The sequence below is a fragment of the Stegodyphus dumicola genome, chromosome 12 (genome assembly GCF_044657685.1).
Source record: "Stegodyphus dumicola isolate Sdum_Otavi_A_Nest chromosome 12, ASM4465768v1".
In the NCBI taxonomy this organism is placed as follows: Eukaryota; Metazoa; Arthropoda; class Arachnida; order Araneae; family Eresidae; genus Stegodyphus; species Stegodyphus dumicola.
This window is the reverse complement of record NC_140779.1, coordinates 42,883,996-42,904,489: the sequence shown is the minus strand read 5'-3', so window position 1 is coordinate 42,904,489 and position 20,494 is coordinate 42,883,996. Positions and strand designations below refer to the sequence as shown.

At 31.8% G+C, this 20,494-nt stretch overlaps 1 protein-coding gene across 3 annotated transcripts in view; it reads left to right on the top strand.

Moving 5' to 3' along the window:
* The window catches only part of LOC118198527 (uncharacterized), a 66,814-nt gene that overhangs the window by 40,907 nt on the left and 5,413 nt on the right, over positions 1-20,494 (top strand). For 2 of the 3 annotated variants that reach the window (XM_035370223.2, XM_035370221.2), the window contains exons 7-10: positions 1,950-2,059; positions 2,156-2,406; positions 4,219-4,490; positions 14,210-14,733. In XM_035370223.2, the coding sequence (XP_035226114.2) occupies positions 1,950-2,059; positions 2,156-2,406; positions 4,219-4,490; positions 14,210-14,733 (1,157 nt within the window). The remainder of the gene's footprint in view (positions 1-1,949; positions 2,060-2,155; positions 2,407-4,218; positions 4,491-14,209; positions 14,734-20,494) is intronic. The other variant, XM_035370222.2, reaches the window with a different exon arrangement.

Genomic DNA, 20,494 nt, shown 5'->3' with positions numbered 1-20,494 from the left:
CCCTTAACCATTAGTGAGAGTATACACTAATTCGTTAATGGGGATTTGCCCGTAAGATGGAAATGTTTGTATTAAGAGAAAGCTGTGGGGTCTTCCAGTTTGTGCAAAATAAGTATATTTGTAATGTTGATAATAATAGAAAGCATAATTTTAGCAATATTATTTCAATTGATGTTTCAAATATAAAATTAATTTTATTATGGTATTTTAAATTTTGTAATGTAATTAATAGACATATTCAAAATTTTTATATTTGAAAAGTTTTAAAAGCTTTCTCTAAACAGATATAATTATGAAGTTTATTTATTTTTTAATTTTATATTCACAAAATTATATGGTCTGTATTATTATTGTAATGCAGTGTAGAGTTTTATTTACAAAATTTAAAAGACCTAACTTGAATATACAAGTTATAAATCTTAAATATTTATTTTTGTATATGTTCTATATCAAACTAACGTGAAATTTTTCATGGCCATAAGTTATAAATGCAAACTTTGATAATTTTACAATACTAAAGGCCAAGGCCAGTTACCTTCTACAGGCAATGGAGGCTTTTATGTGTAATTATATTTGAGCATCTCACAGCCATCATTAATTTGTTAAACTGATTTGCATTGTAGAGGACCTACCCATTTTTATTAAAGTTTATTTTATTATTGTACTGAATTTTATTACGTTTCTATGTTTATTAAATTCTAAATTCCATTTTACATTGCTTTGCAATTAAGAAAGTGTGGATTTGTTTTATAAGTGTTAAATGATCAATTTTAGTAGAAATTGAATAATTTACTGCAAGTTGTCACATAGGTTCAGCAAATCATCTGTTATTTGTAATTATGGGTTGATGAAACTTTTTCAGAAAATGAAATTTTAATGTTTAACTTGTTTAAGAGTGCAAATAACATTATTATATATTTTTTCTCTTTTATTGTTTCACGAACCATAATTCATTCTTTTGAACATTCAGAATATGACTTTTTCATACATTACTAAATCTGTTGTTTTCATTTATAGCATGAAGTTGTTCCTTTAGTGTATGGCAGAATTGCCATCATCATTAAATTAAAGGCTGTTTTAATCAAATAAGGAAAGCTTGTCTAAATTAATTCCTTTTTAATCTAAGAAATGTAATACATCTATTTTTTATATTAAACACCGAAATAAGATTAGATTTTGAAATTTAAACTTGGTAATTTAATATCCTCTTATGTAAATTACTATCATTTTTTGGGGGAAATTAATATCTAAATATCTTGGTATAGATTAATATTTATGTGTAAGAATTATTGTTTGCCAAAGTAAAATGTAACTTTTGTTTATAAGTCTATGCTTTTGGCTAAATTAAAATTTCTAAATAAAATACAATTACATTTTCTAAAATCATAGAAAAATATTTCATCTTGCAGTATATTACATTTCATTCACTTTATTCTCTTTATGCTATTAAAATTCCGTTCTTAAACATGAGGTAGGTATGTTTTTGTTGTAAACAATCTCACTTGTCTGATCTAATCAGAAGAAGCCCACGAATTTCACCATGGGAATGAATCCAAGATTGTGTCGTTACTGGTATGAGCCTTGAGCATCATATATTTGACAGAACAACTTCAGGAGATGGGTCCACTTACCACTGAACCACTGGAGAGGACGTTCAGCTGTGTGTATATTTTGAGTGTCTCCATGCTGCTAAACATTATACATTTAAAACCACCCATGCCTTTTCCAGAATTTACCCAGACCTGGGTAAATCAGCATCACTAAACACTATCTCGTTTAGGTGGTGTACAGTATAATATTTAACCGAACTAATTTGAATGTCATTTAATTTTTTCTCCTTTTAATATGTGTGTCATGTGTATTGTGTACTTTTAAGGAAATATAGTAATATATAAACTTATAGTGGTTTCTTCCTTTCCCTAAATGTATTTGCCTTAACTGAGATGTATGTGAATTTCCTTGTAAATTTTATCATACTGGATCAGAATGCTATGCAAAGGAAGACTGCAGATTTTCCCATGCACCCTTAACTGATGAAATGAAGAGAATCTTGGCTGATGTAAGTATAATTTTTCCCCTTCATACTATTTTTGGAATTTATGTTAAATTCAATAACTTTTAATGTCATCTTTTTATATTTGTTTTCTCCTGGCAGTACTTAAAGCTGCATCATGGTGATGATGATCATGAAGGTAGGAAACGACGTGTCAGCTCTAGCCCAGAACCAAAGGGCTCTGCTCCAAAGCGCCCTTGCTTATTAGGTTCTCCTCCCAGGCATATCAGAGAAGCTGAGGAAACAAAGCGTTGGCAGGAAGAAATGAAGCTATTACAGCAGCAAAATCATCCCGGATTTGAAATACGTATTAGCCCAAACAGAGAGAGTTCATCACCACCACAATGTCCAAAGTATGAGCATACTGCATGTATTTAACATGATTTTTTTTTTTTTTTTTTTTTTTTTTTTTTTTACATATATACATACCTAAATTGGTATGTTTTCTGGAAAGTTTAATCTATAAACACGGAAATTCTATTATTTTAGAGAAGCAAATTCACAATAAGACTATATTACAGCAAAGTATCCTTCATTTAATTTTTGAATTGTTGTTTTTTAATTGCTATGCATAAATAGATGTCTTTTTCAGCATATTCTGATGATGATGACAAAGGATTATTGGTATTTTTATTATTCATACTTTGCATATATATGACATATTAACTCAAGTATAAATCCATCTTGGATAAAGACCCTGCATTTTTAAGGTATTTTTTTAAAAGCTAGAAAGAGACTTGATATTCTAGAGGTGTTTTACTATAGAAATACTAATTACTAATACTGGAATTACTAATCTATTACTAATCTGAATGTCATTAACTAATACTGGAAGCTAATGTATGGCAAAATGCTGATTTCAACAAATATTTCACTTCTTGTGCTTAACTTGTAGGAGATAAAATTTCTCCAAGAAAAAATGTCTTTTGTTTATTAAATATCTTCTACTTTTTTTCTGCAATGAATAGGGACTTACTGGATTTGTGAGCACTGTGCAAGTTTGAATTAAGAAGGAGTATAATATTTACATTTTCTTATGTCATTATATAAAAGAGTTTGCAACAATTTTCTCGTTATCTGAAAATAAGAAACAGTTTTATCATTATGTGAGTTCTTTCAGATTAATACATATATAAAGTTGGTATTCTGATATATATTTTCTATTTGAAATGCTTTCATTTCTTGCATTATATTGACATGAAAATTGTGATGGTAACACAGCATTATAGAAAATAACTGAAGATCACTCTTAAGATAATACTCAGGCAAGAACAAAGAGTTATTTAGCCTGTACTCTATTTCCATTTTTGTTCAGGGATTTGATTGTAAAAGTATCCAGTTATTCTGTAACAGTGAAGGACATTATTTGTCAACTAATAAACAGATTTCATGATACAAAATCAATTGCTATTAAACTACAAAATGCAAATCCCATGACCAAAGTTGGTATCCAGCATTGATTATTAAACTCATTCAGAAAGTTAGCATGTGAATTGTTGTGACAAGCTAAGCTGGTATTGCAGTTCATAAGCAGAAGTTACTACTTTTCTGTAATCGAGGGGGGATTGGATTCAGAAAAGTATGTATGTATACACAGATATATATACATGCACACAGGTCTGAATCAAGTCCTGATAACAGAAAAGTACCCAAATTTTTAAGACATATATTACTTTTCCCCCTCATTCTCACTCCCCCCCCCCAAAATTGTGGTAATCTCATATCATATAAGGATATTTGTGTTGCTTTAAGTGATTTGAAGAAATACCGTCTGCTATTTAACAGTGTGCTGAAAAATGGCTGTGTTAGCTTTTTCTAATGACATTTGAATTTTAAGTTTTGAAATATATTTTTCTGTTTTTCTTATTATTAATAGCTGCATTCATGTATTTTTTCTTAAATTCTTTATGCTGTTCATGATACCTACTTATTTTTAATACATTTTAAATGTAAGCTTAAATTCATAAAATAATTTTTCATTTCTTAAACTAATATATTGTTTTTTGATAAAGTGAAATTTTACACACACACATACATATACATATAATATATATATATATATATATATATATTATGTATTATGTTCTCTGTGCTCATACTTGTTTAATTCTGGATTCTTAATTTATTAAAAAATACAAGTAAATGCATGTATTATTTATTTTTAGGCCAAATTTTTACCAGGAAACATTGCCAAGCACTCCTCCACAAAAGCGCAGAACTGCACCTGAAGCTTCCACTCCATTAGCTCATCCATCAGGTTTTCCTCAATCTAGTGCCTTTCCTAAATCTAACAATTCTGGAATGTTTATTGAAGGATCTCCAAAGATTTACCAGTATGATGAAGAATATACTGAAGAAATGGATGTTTCTTCAGCTAAGCAAGATACATCAAATGACTTCAGCTGGAAAAATGTCCACAATCTTGTTCACGTACCAGGTACAAAAAGAATAATCTGCTATGGCAATTTCTTGATAAACTTACTATGTTTGAGATATATTTTGCATATACACATATATTAACAAAAGTCTTGACTCTAATACCTAATGGTATGTAAATTTAAGCTAAGCATGTAAATTTCTGTATTATATGATATATGGTTACAATTGACACTTTTTAATCTGCTAAATGTTTTGTTATGCATCAAAATAAATAACATCATCTTCCCATGCACATTTATTGTTTAATTTATAATTTTTTTTATACATATATATAGTTAGCTTTTATAACTTATTCTTCCAAACCATGTAGATATTCTCATTCAATTGGCCCTTCTCCCAAAATTATGTTTTATTGTTGTATAATTTATCCTCCTTCAATTTTTAAGTTATCTGAATTCTTTCATCATATTTGTAAAATTCAATAGACAGCTTTCTGAAATTGCCCCCCCCCCATACTCAAGAATATCATTCGCCTGTTCTTTTTCTATTAATAGGAAAACCATTTTAAAGCGCATCAGAAAATATTTTAACTATAGAAAAGTTAAGTTAGAATGAATTCTTTCTTTGGTAAAAGAATATTGATCATAATGAAATCACAATAATATTATAATCTACATCTTTTAGATATTCAAAAATCTCTATGGGAATTCAATATCAAATATTTGGAAACAATGATAGTATTTTTTGTCTCATTTATTTTAAAGTAGATAAGGATTTCACTTCATCATCAAATACTTTGCAAGTGATTAGTAATCACATTAATCTGTGATCAATTTAATAAACTGTTATGAAATTCATTTTCAGTTTCAAATACAAATAAAATTTTGAAATTAAATTACTTTCTTTAAAATGTATTCTTTCTTATCACATATATGATGTAGTCTTGCATGGATATGTTCAGGATATTTATTTACACAAGGAAAAATTCAAAGGAATTTTTAACTCATTTTAAAAAAATAACATGAGTTTCTATTATTTTTTATACAAAATCGTCCTTTCTTATGCTAGCAGTTTTTCTCAGCTATTAAAATAAAGTATATAATAATAATTTATTAAGGAACACTGAAGTAAAATTAAATATTTTACCTTAACCTTTTCGCAATGGCACACCTTTGTTTAAGATGCTCGTGCAGGACGGAAGAGAATCGAAGGCAGTTGCCATACAGGACGGAGGTTTTGCATCGCTAAGCCTAATTTTATAACAAAGGTCAGAAAAACAAAAGTTTCGCTTCTAGCATCGTAATTTTTGGTATCATTTTAGATTATTACTTGAGCTCTTATATATGTTAAAATTAGCCCTTAAAACATTTTTTTCTTTATTTTACATGAAAATATACTTAAAAAATTGCTTATCTTCTAAAATAATTTTCAGAAGCTCTATTCAAATTATTCCAAAGTTTTAATTGATAAAAATCCATCAATAAAGTTTAAAATTAATAAAAAGAACACAATAAAGACTATTTACAGTAAGAAGTAACAAAATTTAAAATGAAAACAAATGTGGTAAATCTGGAAGCACAGAAAAGTATCACTTTGTAAGTCTTAGAAAAAGTATCACTTTTTAACTCTTTAGAAAATGAATCGGTATTCTCATTTGCGTTAGTAAATGGTTCACTAACCATACTAAGGTATTCTTCCTCTGATAAATAGCGCCTTCCCACCATAATAGACTGGAGGTGAGGCTTTCCTAAATAAAAAACGAAGGAACGGAAATATATCTGAAGGCAATGCAAAACGTAAAAAAAACTCCGCACAGTAACCCTAAAAAACCGTACATAGTAGAGGAAAAAAATAGAATAAAAAAAGGAATTGGATATAAATCAGATACGAGAATGTTTTCATTAGCACGCAGCGATTTAAAGAGCCCACCTCTGTTTCCGTTTTCCCTCCGCCCCCCCCCAACCTGGAACAGCTGATGAGTAAAATACAAAAGTCAAGCAGAATATATCAAACTCAAGGTCAGGAACCTAAAACTGTGTTCATTTCAAAAGTAATGGACACAGGATGCCGTCTAGTGGCCTTCAGAAAAACGTTCAACCTTAAAATGCGTATACGCATCACCCGTCCTCTGAATGCGATCTTTACTGAAGCGTGGATGGGGCGCCCGGCTTTAGGAGACGTTCTTAGGGAATGCATATATGAGACGCCTGTCCTGAAAGGGTTAATAAGTGGAAAAATTAGAAAAAAATTGTCTGCTACTGCTTTTTTTTATAATTCATGTAAGAACATGTAATTGATCCAAATCAAATGTGTATTTACTTTACAAGAGTAGCAAGTGACCATGAGTTTAGTGATTATCTTTTAACTCTTAAATAGTTATAAAAGATTTTATTATGAATAACTTTGAAAACACTTTATGCACATTATTTTAAATAAGCTTCAAAACTAAGCAAAAATTTTAAGTAATATTTTTATTATTTGAGATCTTCAATTTGCTGCAAGCACTGCCGCCATACTGACAACGTGTAATATTTGTGTAGTTCAAGAAGTATTTTAGGGAATTAACATATAAAATGATGTAATAGTGAGAAGTTTTATAAGAAATGTAAATTTGTTTTATTCTTATTATACTTATCCACAAATTTATTTTTAATATTTATTGATTAAATTTTAAATAAAGTTCTTAAAAAGTTTTGATAAATCATTATTTATTCATTAGCACAACCCTAAAGAAGTATATTTAATTGTATTTAACAATTTTGGAAAATTAGCATTTTTGTGCATAAGAAGATAAATCTGAACACCCATGCTTTTGTATGACTAAAATAAATTGCTTTACGAAATGACTGGTCATTTCTAAATTAAACCGCATTCAGTTGTAAAAGCCTCAATATGTAATAATTTGCTAATATTTGGAATTTCGCAAAAAATTCTTATCTGTATATTTTATCAAATATGTGAATAAGTTGGTACTTTTTGTATAACTGCACTACCACCAAAAAAGTGAACTCATTGAGAATTATTTTTCACCAATCCATTTTAAAAGTGGTGTGCACTAAGAATTCCATTAAACAGGAATTGTTACTTACCGTGTTACCGCTCGACAAATTATCAGAATGTGCCAAACTCTGGTAACCAAGCTCATAACGATAATTCAGTCAAGCATCGCCATTATTTTTGCATGCATTCTTTTTGTTGTATTCCAATGTCTTTTATAAACAAATCATGATATTTTGTGCCTTAAACTTAATTTTAAAATATGTGCTTGTGCAGTTTGCTAATGAAGCTGCAGTAAAATTTTTTGAGGAATATAAAATTTTGATTCAAAATTTCTTAAGGAAGCAAGAAGATAGCTCATGTTACTAGAGAGTTTGAAATTCTTTGAAATAATTTTTTTTCCAAATATAAGCAGATTGCTTTGTACTTGGGGAGAATGTTTTATTTTTAAAACTTGCATTTTAAATTATTAAAGTATGTTATGTATTAAAGTAAGTATGTTTCCTTTTCATAAGTTAATAGTATTTGCAAACTTGCAATATATATATATATATATATATATATTTTTTCCCAAGTTGCAAAAACCGCTAATTTGTACCCGATAAATTATTTCTACCTTTTCATATGTAAAAAGTTGCCAAATTGGGCTAAGGTGTTTGCATGAATATGTAAGTACCAAGCAATCAATAAATAAAATAAAATTAAAAATTAAAAAAGCAAGAAACATCCTAAATGAAGGATTTTCTTTTTTCAAAAACCCTCATATATATGTATATATATTTTTATTGTTATTCTCCCCATATACACAACAATCTTGTTTTCACTTTAAAAAAAAAAAAAAAAATAGTAAATTGCACAAATTTGATATAGCACACTTAATTCTAGTTTCTTATTATACTTCGCTGATGATTCTTTTGTCCAACAACAAATGAAGTGAATAACTGTCATAAACATGATACAGCTATCTTCAAACTACTTTTCTACTTGCATTTGCTCCCAATTTTTCTCATTATTATTCGCATAAAAGTCTACTATATAAGAAGTACAACTTCATGGAATGCAAGATTTTTTAATTCTGAAGTCTCCTTCCCCTTGGGTAAATTGTCATTTTTTTGAAGAAATGTAGCACTTTATGCAGTCCTATTATGATTCATAAGAAAAAAAAAAAAAAAAAAAAAAGAGAAGGTAATTGAATGCAAAAACAAACACGAATTGGGAAAATGATCATCAAATTTGGATGGTGAAAATGTGCAAGCACATTTGCTCTATGCATATTTGGGCTGTCATATTACTACCATATTTCCTTGCATATTATTCTCCTCCACTTTTTTATTAACTTCATTGTCTGAAGATTGAGAGGGGAGAATTATGTGAATAATTTTATTTCCAAAGGATGCAGCTACAAATAAGAGCATCACAAATTTAAAATATTTGTGGCTAAACTACCAGTAACTATCATAATGTTATTTATTTAAGGGAAATGTACATTCCAGTAACAATACGTATTAACATTACAATATCTGATATCTTCATTTCTACTTCTCAGTAACTTGACATTTTTATTGTCCTATCTACTCCTTAGGCTTCAAATCATCCATCAATAATTAGAGAAATTGAATTTGCAGCTGACTCCTAAATATCGGTTCATGTTTCATTTGCTCTTAAGTGTCGGTTCTTGTATTAAGCTGGCATAAATTTTAACAGCTAGAGGGGAAACGTACGGCGTGACTTTCACATGTAGAGAGTTTGTTTTCATTAATAAGGTGAAAATGATCACTACATGAATGAATCCATTTTAAAATTTCAGAAAGCTCATATTGAAAACACATTTAGGAAAATGAAAATTACATGATTATTTAAACATTTTAAGAACGTGGTGCTTAAAAGCTAGAGTGATAGGGTTCTAGAAAGACACAAGAAAATACAGTCAAAAGTCGTTAATCCGGACTCGTCAGGACTTCGGCGATTCCTGATTATCGATTTTTCCGGATTATAGATCATCAGTTTAAATCTCGTAAGATGGCATGCAGAAATTCTAAAAGTAAAAATATGAAACTGTAAAACAATTCTATCAGTTTAAGTTGTTTCGTTTTATGTGATAATACTTTCTTTTTAATTCTATAAACAAACATAATTTCTTGTTCAGTTACAAAGTTCCGCTGTTCAAGTCCTATAATTGCGGTGTCCAGAATATTGACTAATTTGTCAATCGAAATTGTTTCGTTTTCGATAACGTCTGTGTCACTTTCTTCACTATCGGAAGCGATATTTTCTGGATCTAGAACCATACTACAGATTTCGCTGTCCGTTAATGGATTGATGATTGGGGCATTGTCGTCGCAGTGAAAAACTTCTCTTATATCATCTTCATTTATTACCGCTTCTCCACATTTCTTTACAAAATCCAATAACTGAAAAATTTCACCTTTAGTTTGCGATGTCCGAAAACCTTCAAATTCACGGCTATCATCTTCATCCTCCTCACCATGAAATATGGTAGATGGCCATAAATAATGCCAAGCATTTTTTAACGTACTTGGAGACACATCCTCCCACGATCTTGCGATGCTCCACATGGCAGATTTTATGCTAAAAAATTTCAAAAATTCTTGAATAGTCTTGCCACTGTTCAAGAAATTTAACATCGATTTTTAAAATGCTGCTTTATATTTGCATTTCAGCACGTGCGCTATTCCCATATCCATAGGCTGAATGATAGACGTACAATTTGAAAGGAAGAATAACACGGATACAATATTTTTCACTAAAACTTTTAAATGAAGTATGCGCCGAACAGTTATCAACAATCAGAACTATTTTTGAGTCATCAGGTAAACCAACCGAATTCAAATGTCTCCGAGCCTCGGGTATAAAATGATTTTCAAACCAATCATTCATCAACACTTCTGTCATCCATGCTCTTTTATTTGCGCGATATATAACGGGGGAAATCGTTACTCCTTTAAATGGTTGAGGTCGTGCATGTTTTCCGATTACGAAAAGTTTGCACTTGTGCGCTCCTGCAGCATTTGCGCACGCTAAAATTGTTAGTCTCGCTTTGGAATCTTTGACACCAGTTGCAGCCTTTTCTGTAAAGGTTGCCAAGGTATTTCATGGTACATATTGCCAGAAAAGGCCAGTTTCATCAGCATTGTAAATTTGTTCTGCAGATAATTGTTCACTAGTAATGAACTCAATGAATTCATCTGCAAATTGTTCAGCAGCTTCAGTATCAGCTGAAGATTTTTCACCAGAAATTTTTAATTGTCTTATACCATGGCGATATTTAAATTTTGTTAACCAACCTGTCGAATATGTGCACTCTCCGTTTAAGTTCATTTCTTCATGAAATATTTTGGCTTGAGCCATTACCATTGGACCCATCAATGGCACGCCCTCGCTGCGACACTGTCTGACCCATTCAATCATCACTCTGTCATGATCGTCACTTTTAGCATAACGAACCCTTTTCTGTTACTCATTGCAAGTGGGGTGTCGGAATCCACAAAAAAATCAAAAAGTTCCTTTTCCTTTTTGCTTATGTCATATACAGTTGACTTTCCAATGTTATATTCCTTGCATAACTTTGAGACCAGTATGCCTTTATCCATTTTTTGCAGCAGTTCCACTTTTTGTTTGATGGACATCGAAACATACTTTCGTTTTGTAGATCCTTTGGAAGTTCCAGCATCGGAAATTCTATTTGACATAATCGAAAGTTCAAGTTTACTTTTATAAAATTGCTCTTACAGTCTGCAAAAAATAATAAGCGGGATCCAATTTGAAGATTAAGGAACAACGCAATCATTAACATTAACTGAAATAGATAATTAGATAATTTTAGCTTACACCGTCCGTTATACATTAAACGCGCAGGCGGAAACGTATTCTGCACTTGCGCACACACATATGTGCAGTCGTCAAGGTCTTACGCGCACGCGTAAAACGCTTGTGCGCATGTGCCAATGCGGCGCATGTGCACAAAGTTTTTAGCTTTGAGGTCCGGATTATGGGTGTCCGAATTAACGACTTATGACTGTACTGTATTTTGGTGACATAGCATATACTTTTTTTTTTTATACTTAGTGTATACTTTTGCTTTGTGAATACTTTTTGAGAAGAGTGCAGATAATGAGAATGAATCGATTATCCTTATTTAACAAACTGGAATGAATATTTCATACAATATTTGCATTAAATTATAAATTATGATGTTCATATGTTTGGTAAAATTGATATCAATTCATAAAAAGGATGTAGAAACAGGTTACCAGCACCTGCTGCGTATAATTATCGGCTGCTTCAGGCTTTGCCCAGTAATATTTACTGTGGTAATATGTATGTGGGGAAGCGTACTAAAACATGCATTTTTTATATAGGAATGTAGGGTCTAAAGTGACGGGTTAAGAGGAACGCAGAAAAATGACACAAGAGGAAAATGTGTTTATGTACAAAATCGACGTAAAGTGCTTCTTTGCAGCAATACAGTACTCACAATAAATGTTCAAAAAAGGGAATACTAACAGTATTAGGAACTACAGCTGTGATTGGCTGGCATTGCAGTGGTAGAGGGTGGTAGTGAGCCAGACAAACCATGATCCGATGCATCAGAGGATGATTCGAAACTCTGCTGTCGAGAGTGATGGGCGAGTTTACGCACAAGGAAAAAGCTGACATGCATCTCGCTGCTAATGGGATTGGCAGAGCAGCGCACTGCGGTTGTACCAGGAACGGTTTCCAAACAGGCGTATGCCGAAGCACACAATGTTCGAGAGGTTGCATCGGTCTCTGTGCGAAAACAGGTCATTTTGAAGCCACCTCTGACATTAGGAGTGGAAGAAGTGCATGACAACCTCGTATTGAAGAATCCATCTTCAACATTGTGCATGAATCACCTCAGACAAGTACAAAAGCTATTGCACATCGTCTGCAGCTGAGTCATTCCACCGTTTGGAGAGTATTGCATGAAAATGATTTGCACCCATACCATTTGCAGAGAGTCCAAGCCTTGCAAGAGACAGATTACCCTCTTCGAGTTCATTTCTGTCATTGGTTCCTGCAGCAGTGTGCGGCGCAGGCAGATTTCCCATTGGATGTGCTTTTCACGAACGAGGCAACTTTGTCACAGGACGGCATCTTCAATAGCCACAACGTGCACGTGTGGTCAACTCATAATCCACACGGCACACGTCCACATGCATTCCAAAGCCACTTCTCCGTGAATGTGTGGGCGGGTGTTGTTAACGACTACCTCATAGGCCCATACCTCTTACCTGCACGCACAAATGGCATATGTTATCATATTTTTCTGCAAGAGGTGCTACGGGAATTGTTGCAGGATGTTCTGGCTGTGGTTCATGATCACATGTGGTTCCAGCATGATGGTGCACCAGCCCATAACCAGGTGGGGTTACTTGGCTTTCTGGGCCGACGGATTGGCTGTGGTGGACCCGTTCAATGGCCACCTCATTCGCCAGATTTATCCAGCTTGGATTTTTTTTTAATGGGGCCATCTGAAAAGCATCATTTACAAGACTCCCGTTGACTCACTGGAGGACCTCGTTGCACAACTATCCATTGCGACTGCAAGCATGCACGAAATACCTGTCGGTTTTCAAAATGTTCGTCAATCCCTTCTGCGACGTTACCAAGCATGTATTACTGCTGGTGGTCGCAATTTTGAACATTTATTATGAATACTGTATTGCTACAAAGAAGCACTTTGCGTTGATTTTGTACATAAACACATTTTTCTCTCACTATATTTTTTTGCGTTCCTGCTTTAACCTGTCACTTTAGACCGTACATTCCTATAAAGAAATTCATTTTTTAGTATGCCATGATCTATGAAACACCCTAGATATATCTATATACATGATTCACAAATAAGACATGGGAATTTCTACCTTGGATATTGAAGTACTTTTTTTTTTTTCTAAATTTTCAGTCTGAATCACAATTTATGTTTTGTTTTCAACAACAAAAAAAAAATTTTTATTATTATTTTTGTTACTGACTTTGATGGTATAGAATTTTAGGTTGTTTTAATACTGTAAAGCTGATTTTGTTTTCAGTTAACTGAATAGTCTTATTTATTGCAAATAGAAATCAGAAAATTTAGAATGTTCTTGGCAATTCATTATACATAAGATTTTTTTTTATTTATCTTCAGTGGATCAATAATGCCTAAGATTTTTCTATATTTTTTACAAAAGTGAACTGTTTTCTTATGCTGACAGGTGAATGATTTTATGATAAAAATTATTTTATATAGTTTTCTGTATAACATTTTGCAACAAGCACTATTTTATACAAGTGTGATAAAGACAATATGTTTCTCACATAATAAAATGTATCACTGGCAAAATTTCTTAACATTTATTTCTTCTAATGGACTATTTAATGGACTATTGTCCATTAGATAAAATAAAAGTGGAAGAAAAAATCCTCCTATTTTTGGTTTTTAATTTTTTTCTAACACTAATGTAATATTTTAATATTTTCCTTTTGAAATGAAAAAACCAACATTAAAGCTTTTTCAATAGATATTTTTTTAGGTGAATTTAAGTTTTATTCAGCAGCAAAGGTTTAGTTTTGTAAGTTGACAATAGATATTTCTAAGAAGAAAAACAAAATATTTTCAAGATTTTTTGCATGTTCTTTTTTAAAATTTTAAATGCTAAATTATTCTTTGAGTTGTTAATTTGAAGTGCTTCATTTAGATAAGAAATCTGAAATCATAGTTTTTAGTTTTAATTAGCTTTGTGTTTCTTTTCAAAGCAGATCAACAAGAGCTGGATTTCACAAGTGATGTAAAGTTTGATGAGACAACACAGTTTAGCGAAATGGAGTCTTCCACTGATTGTCCTCCTGTTTTATCTCCTGGTCCAATTGTACCTTCTGCTGTCGAGAATAAAGATAATGAGAGTAATGATACTTCAAATCAAGAAAGTTCTAAAACTGGAGATGATGGGATCTCGGCTGTAGCAACTTCGAATTCTTCCAGCGATCCTCCTGCACCTCCAATAGTAATACCAAGCCATTTACCTAGGAAGCAACGAGAACTCTTCATGCGTATCCAACAGCATCAAAAGAAAAATGCTGTGATCACAGAAAATATTGACATTTCTAGTAGTCCTTCTACTGCTGATATTGCTGAATCTCAAATAAAGAAGGAAGATTCAGAAGTGGAGGAAGAAAAGCCTGAAACAGACAAAACTGATTCCAAATGGTATAGTAGTGAAGATGATGATGATGATGCAGATCAGCCTTTAACAGATGTGCTGAAAAAACTTCGCCAAACTGTAAGTCTTTTTTTAATTATTATTTTAAGAAAATAGGAACTAAAAAAATTTGTTTTTAATTATTTTTTTATTTTAATTTTACTTTTTATTTTTTATCTCTGCTTATTACTTTCATCAACAGAACATTATGACCACCTTCTTAATTCTGTGTTGCTCCCAAATCTTCAGTAAACATCTGAAGGAATATTTTACTGGATTTGCCAGCAAATTACTCAATTCTATAGATTATAAAGGGTGATTAACAAGCTATAAGCTGGTGCTCCATGACATCTCAGATGTGCTCAATAGGATTACTGATCAGTGAATAAGAGGAACAGAACATCAAATGGAATTCGTCAACGTGTTTCTCAAATTACTGTAACTTATTGAAGAGTAACTGTAACTTATCTGCCAGAAAAGTTCATTTCTGAAGACAGAAGCCATGAAATTGTGTAACTGGGGAGCTATGATTATCATATACAGTACAAAGTCTTTAATCCCGAATGATCTATAATCCGGACCTCAAAGCTACAAACTTTCTGCACATGCGTAAACGCATGCGCATAATACCTTTATGCATGCGCGTTTAATGTATAATGGATTGTATAAGCTAGGCTAAAATTATCTAATTATCTATTTCAGTTAATGTTGCAGATTGCATTGTTCCTTAATCTTCTAATTGGATCCGGCTTATTATTTTTTGCAGACTGTTAGAGCAATTTTATAAAAAGTAAGCTTGAACTTTCGATTATGTCAAAAAGAGTTTCCGATTCTGGAGCTGCTAAAGGATCTACAAAGTGAAAGCATGTTTTGATGTCCATCAAAGAAAAAGTTGAATTGCTGCAAAAAATGGATAAAGGCATATCCTTTGTTTCTCTAACCATTCCGAAATCTGTTTATCAATTTCACGCTGCTCTGCGAGCACTGTGACATCTACTACTAGTACTAAATGGAAGAAAGATGGTTTCACAGTAAAAATATAGTTATAGGTACCTCTTGGCAAAAATTAGTGATTTCCTGCCACCATTGATGTTTATGTCCAATGCCCTCCCCAGTAAAATGGCTTCAAAACATAATGCAATAAAACATAATTAAAACAAAAGATAAAAATATATTTATGGGTGCCCCTTGGTGATAATTGGTAGTACTCCGAGTTTGCGCAATTCTTTGACTTTTATTTTGGCTTTTTGTAGTGGCACTTTTTGTGCTAAAAATCACTGCTACACAAATCTAAAATAACAAATCAAAGAATTGCACAAATTTGGTGTCCATGTGCACATCGACCTATTTTCACTTCAAAAAACATCAGAGAATTGCACAAACTAGGCATTGCATACTCCCTTGACTTTGTCCATGTATACATTGATCTATATTCATTTAATAGCACCCAACAAAAAATATGTAATCGCAATAAACTACATTTTAAATCAAACAATGAAATAACATAAAAAAGGAAATTCATTCACTAAACAAAGGAAATAAATATCCACTTACCTTTTTTACAAATTTCCAAATCTTCAGTCAAACAAAATTCCTTAACAGCATCCAAGAACTTTCTAAAATTATCTGAACTAGAATCTGTATACTGGGTGTCGCCACATAAATTCACAAAATAAGAGTCAAAAATATCCTCCACCGTTCGACCATACCCATTTCCTTCCTACAAACAGGACACTTATAATAAATAGCTACTAAGTAAACTTTCATTTACACACCAGTCAATTAATGCTTTTTTCTCTTTCATTCCAAATCGTACAGAAACTTCAAATTAATCTTACCTCATTCAGCCATTTTACCGTGTAAACCACAAAATAACAACTTACTTGTTATCCAAAATCTGATGCACAAACCAGCCTTTCCAAACCTTTCTCCATCATTCAAATTCGCTGCAATCACACAACCAATTATGTCAGCATTCAACTACTCAGGTTACCGTAAATGGAACAACAACTTGGTGATAACTAAAGCAGCAACTTAGTGATAATCCAAGAAACACCCTTAAATCTACTTTAACAAAAAAAAAAGTATAGTGTCAGTAAACAGCATTTTAAACCAAACAAGGAAATAACATAAAAATTGAAATACATGTTATCTAAGCTGTGCAGTACAAAAAGGAAATATCAACTTATTTAAAAATTTCTGTTCCTTCATGGCACACAGAATTCATTAACAGCATCCAAAAAAATGCCTACATTTAACTGAACTAAAATCTGTATACTGCCATCGCCACATAAATCTACAAAAATAAGAATCAAAGGTAAATTCAGCCTTAATTATTTTAGTATTAGTTTCATACAACGATTATCCACTTAAAAATCAAAATCTCAATAATACTCAAATGACTCTTCTGAAAACACGATCCCTTTCTAATAGAATGCTTTATATATAGTGAGCATTTGAACCTTTCATGTGACAAACCCATTCAGAGCCATCTGAACGATCTTTACGTTTGACCATATGCATTTCTTTCATACAAGCAGGACACTTATAATGATTACAGAGTAAATCTTCATTTACACCCCAGTCAATTAATGTTCCCCCCTTTCATTCAAAATCATACAGAAACTTCAGATTAACCACATCACAGGCAGCCATTTTACAGTGTACAGCACAAAATAAGCAACGTACTTCCTACGTGACATCTAATGCAGAAAAAAGCTCTGAGAAATTAAAATCACCACAGTGACGCATTACAACCAGTCATGTCCTAATAGGGTTTCTATAACATTAGACTACTCAAGTTACCATAAATGAAACAACAACTTGGGAATAATCCAAGGGGTATCCTAAAATATAGACTAAACGGTTTCACCATTTTTCATAGTTGCTAATTGCAGCTTGTAAATGCATGATGATTTCCATCAGTGAGCATTATCTGGCTTTTATCAGTCATTTAAATCAGCTTTCTTCTCCGTTACACACACACACACGTAATTGGTAAAATGATGTTTCAATATTCCTAACAGCCATTAAACAATATTCCCACTTTGTCTTCTGCTTTCTACATTATTCTGGTAAATGCATTCTCATAATAGAGATAGTTATAATGTTTTGGCTGATTAGTGTTGTAAAGATTCTGTACTGTGTACTTCTAAGTTGAATAATCGCTTGAGTTCGTGGTGTAGAAAACAACAAATAAGAAGGGTGTAATAACCCTTTATTGTTCCAACTAAAATTTAACAGAACTCTGTCTTGGACTTGTACAATAAAGCCGACATTTAGGCTTAACTTAAGAAACTAAGAATTAAACTAAACTAATCTTAACTAAAGAGGTATAGCCAAAGCTATTAAACTTCTAGCAGAGTTGGCCTCTTATTGCTAATTGACTGTGAAGCTATCAAAGGCCTAAAGTACGGCCGAGTGTAATAATAGCTTAAGAGAGAGTAGCCTAAAAAGGCGGACGCATGCTAACCAGAATATCTGGTATCTCTCTGACTAAGAGAGTAGAACTTCGCAGTTAAATCCCACTCTTCCTCATTTTGCATCCAAACATGATTCTAAAACTACGTTCTGGCCGGAAGTGGTAAGTTAAAATTAAGAAGCGACAGGAAAGGAAGTTTAACTCAAAATTTAACTGTTAATAAAATTAACATAATTCTTACAGTGTAAGTAGGTGAAAATGGTCTTTAACCCACACTTTTGGTGCGATTTTTAAAATCGCACAAAGGCTTCTGCCAGACTCACCTACATATGTTGTATTAAAGTAATAACAAGGGTGTGGGTTAAAGCACATTTCACCCGTGTGTGTATTTACAATTTTGCTTTACTTACATTTTATATTTCTAGATAATGATGATAATAAATAATTCTTGAAATATGTAATTCCTATGCTAGATAATGTTTCTGAATGTATGCTGTAAAAAATTGTTAGCTGTTCTGTGGAGTTAAATCTGCTTTTGCTGTGAATACATATTGCTGTTTCCTAAGTGTAGAATATTCTGTAAAAAAACATGTTAAATGTTAGTAGGAAATGAACACCTGCGTATGCACAAATCATTTGCGCATATGGAATTTGGAAAAAAAAATTCTGTAGTCATTTTATTGACTTTTATTTCAAATTTTCACTGTTTATTTTGAGCATTTAATTTTTAGGCGTGGAAATCTCATTTAACACAACTAATTAATCCATTAATCCATCAACTAATGCATGTTAAGCAAAATTTTATTAAGTGAATACAGTAAGCGATATGAGTAATTAGAATTATTAGTTCATGTTAAAAAAAGAGAGTTATAATCCAGACTTTGCAGAAAAAAATCATCAGTGTGAATCAGTTGTTAAAATTTTTATTTAAATTGTGGAGATTCATTTAATTTATCTAACAGTTGATTTTTGTTTTAAAGGAACTTTCCTTTGTTTCTCATTTTCAACCCACGCTCTTGCCAAAATGTTAATAAGCTAGCATGCATGTATTCAAATGAGGTAGAAAGAAGTAGTATTTAAGGGAAGATGATCTAGTAATTAATAAGGTACTGAAAGAAAATCCAAAAGAAGGAATATAGTAAATAATTAAATAAATTAGATAAATATTACAGTCAAAAGTCGTTAATCCGGACTTGTCGGGACTTCGGCGATTCCGGATTATAGATCATCAGTTTAAATCTGGTAAGATGGCATGCAGAAATTACAAAATTAAAAATATGAAACCGTAATTTATGAAATAAAGAACAATTATGATCTAAAGGGTATCAAAATTTACAAAAAGAAAAAGCTTAATATTTATTTGTTTACTTTATTAAACATTTCTTTCAATGTAAGTTGCTTCGTTTCATGTGATAATACTTTCTCTTTAATTCTATTAAACAGACATAATTTCTTGTTTAGTTACAAAGTTCCACTGTTCAAGTCCTATAATTGCTGTGTTGAGAATACCGACTAATTTGTCAATCGAAATGTTTTCGTTTTCAATAACCTCTGAGTCACTTTCTTCACTATCGGAAGCGAATTATAATGACGAGGAACTTGATTTAAATCATATCAAAGACATGAAATACTACACTTAGTATGGAATTATAAACCAAATAAAATAAAAACGTCTGCCCTGAAGATAAGGATAGTGCTGACAGATCAACTTCCAATCGGCGGCCTGAAATTGATAAACAGATTTCGGATTTCAAAACATACTTTCGCTTTGTAGATACAAATTACATATTAGTAAATGTATATCGGAAATTCTATTTAACATAATCTTTTTAATCTATCATAATCTAATAATGACGTTTCTGCCCCCCCCCTCTGCCGCAGAGCAGCGTGAAATTGATAAACAGATTTCGGATTTCAAAACATACTTTCGCTTTGTAGTAAATATATATCGGAAATTCTATTTGACATAATCGAAAGTTCAAGCTTACTTTTATAAAATTGCTCTAACAGTCTTCAAAAAATAATAAGCCGGATCCATTTCGAAGATTAAGGAACAACGCAATCTGCAACATTAACTGAATTAGATAACTTTAGCTTAGCGTATAACTCCGTTACACATTAAACGCGCATGCGCACAAACATATTTGCAGCCGTAATGGTCTTACACGCTCTTGTAAACGCCTGTGCGCATGCGTGAACGCGACGCATGCGCAGAAAGTTTGTAGCTTTGAGGTCCGGATTATGGGTGTCCGAATTAACGACTTTTGACTGTATTTTGTAAATGGGTCTAAAGAACTGTGGTACTCCAAAAATTAAAAGCATTAATGGGAATCAATTTAACAATTAATTTAACAACAAGTTTTTATATTTAAAAAAGGTCAGTGCTATGCTAATGACCTTTTTTAAATATAAAAACCAATA